This window comes from Echinops telfairi, unplaced genomic scaffold, assembly GCF_000313985.2.
Source record: "Echinops telfairi isolate 266 unplaced genomic scaffold, ASM31398v2 ScPeMD7_3812;HRSCAF=4513, whole genome shotgun sequence".
Classification (NCBI taxonomy): Eukaryota; Metazoa; Chordata; class Mammalia; order Afrosoricida; family Tenrecidae; genus Echinops; species Echinops telfairi.
Window position 1 is genome coordinate 1 of NW_022107711.1, and position 1,776 is coordinate 1,776.

The following is a 1,776-nucleotide window of genomic DNA, read 5'->3' on the forward strand; positions in this document are numbered from 1 at the left end:
AGAGGCAGCTCTCCTTACGCTGTTACTCGAGGTAGAGCCTGGGCCCAAGCCCTGACTTCTCTCCTTCCCTCACGCGCCACCCCAACAGCCCGCTGACTGAATTTACGGTGGCACCCAAAGCTTGGATGCCTGCCCAGGATTCCGGGAGCAGAGTCCACAGGCTTTAACGTTACAGCCTTGTCACAGCACCTGGCGAGTCAGGAAGGTCATGGAGGAGCGGTTGACCCAGGCGTAGTTCCCAGCCGCAGCCATGCCCTTCAGGTAGTCCTGGCCCTCCACAGACGCGATCCGGGCACAAGCCAGCTGACGGTCGTTGACGATAATCTTGTCTCTCTTCATGGCTTTCTCCATCGCCACCAGAGCATCTGGAACAAGTGGGGGGCGGGGTTGGGGTTAACCCACCCCGGTAAAGTTCCTCTTCTTAACTTAGACCCACGACAGAAAGGTAGGCCACAGGCGAATCAGCTCTACAGCCCGGATGAGAACAAGACAGCCTTCCCCTTAAAGCACTGCTAAGTGCACCTGTTTGCCAATCAGGTTTGGGGATTAATAGTGGTCGCCGTCAGCCGGTGTAGAGGACTCCTGTGTATAGGACGGCTCACCCAAGGGGAAGGAGTGTACCAGGCCTCAGGTACAGCAATTCTCGAGAGGTCCAGAAGGGTGGACCACAGCCTTGTTGCTCAGTCAGTTTTCAAGGAGTTTAGAGGGACAAACTGTGAGCTCTTCTGGAGCCACGCTGGGAGGCTTCCTGTTTGCTGGAGTCTCGGTTCTCCAGGGCGAGGCGGGCCATGAGAGGGACCGCTCCCAGGATGCAACGCGCACGCAGGATGAGAGGGCGGTGCCTTCCCTTCACGTCAGAGTAACCCTCTCAGCTGTGCCCAGTCCTTCCATCCACCCTGTGGCCGACCATCTAGCGACCTACCCATGATTTCCTGGGCTCCCGCTTTGGTTCACGTTTTATTGGGGGTGGGGTGGGGGGTCACACATGGCCTTAGCGTGACTGTGTTCAGTGCACAGCTCAGCTCTAACGCTGTGCCAATCAAGTCCTCCCTCAAGTCTGTCCCGAGAGGTGCGCATTGACACTGTGGCTCCCCCAGCACGAGCCCTCTCCTCTGCAGGGTCACTCAGGAGACCACGTGGGTGAGGCCCACAGCAGTGTCCTCTGAGCAGGCACCCACTGGTCCTTGCTGAAGGAACGTCCACAGCACAAGTTCCACAATGCAGCATCCTGCATTGGGTCCCCAGCACCCAGGAGCATCAACAAGCACTGGTCCTGGCCTGGACTCAGGCGTGACATGGACGCCCTCCCTTCACCGTCCCCGACAACGCCACGTGAAATCATGAGTCCGGCACGCACCTGTGGCGACCTGGTGGCCCAGGCCTCGGCTTCCGCTGTGGATCATCACGCACACCTGTCCCTTGTGGTCGATGCCCATTTTCTTGGCAGCATACTCATTGAAGATCTCATCCACGACCTGGATTTCTGCGTAATGGTTGCCTGCCCCCAGCGTCCCCAACTGCAAATGTAACAACATCACTGGTACAAAGGCTACCGTGCCAAGTGAAGGAGGGAGAATTCCCTTTAAAAGCAAAGAGCTGTGAAACCAAGCCGACCACAACAAAAGCCTGCGGCCAGCTGACTACTCCAGTGCAGACACTGGATGCAGAGAGGCAGAGCCGGCCAAGATCCCAGAGAGTGTGGACAATGAGCTTACACGTCAAACACCCGGCACTTTCTGCTCTCACGGACACCACCCAGGACACGGTTTCCTGAAA

General features: G+C 57.7%; 1 protein-coding gene across 1 annotated transcript; it reads right to left on the minus strand.

The window, feature by feature from the left end:
* Positions 1-165: 165 nt before the first annotated feature.
* LOC123522256 (RNA-splicing ligase RtcB homolog) lies at positions 166-1,535 on the minus strand. Its single transcript, XM_045294937.1, has 2 exons — positions 1,358-1,535; positions 166-365 (listed from the first exon to the last, which is right to left on the minus strand). Exons 1-2 carry the CDS (start codon positions 1,533-1,535, stop codon positions 181-183), a joined length of 363 nt encoding a protein of 120 aa, XP_045150872.1. The 3' UTR covers positions 166-180.
* Between the last annotated feature and the right edge of the window lie 241 nt (positions 1,536-1,776).

Bases quoted from the DNA above. Each gene is read 5' to 3' on its own strand.
- LOC123522256 (XM_045294937.1), bottom strand. From the start codon at position 1,535: ATGTTGTTACATTTGCAGTTGGGGACGCTGGGGGCAGGCAACCATTAC. The intron at 366-1,357 runs GTGCGTGCCGGA...CACTTGTTCCAG, and splicing joins GGGCCACCAGGTCGCCACAG to ATGCTCTGGTGGCGATGGAG.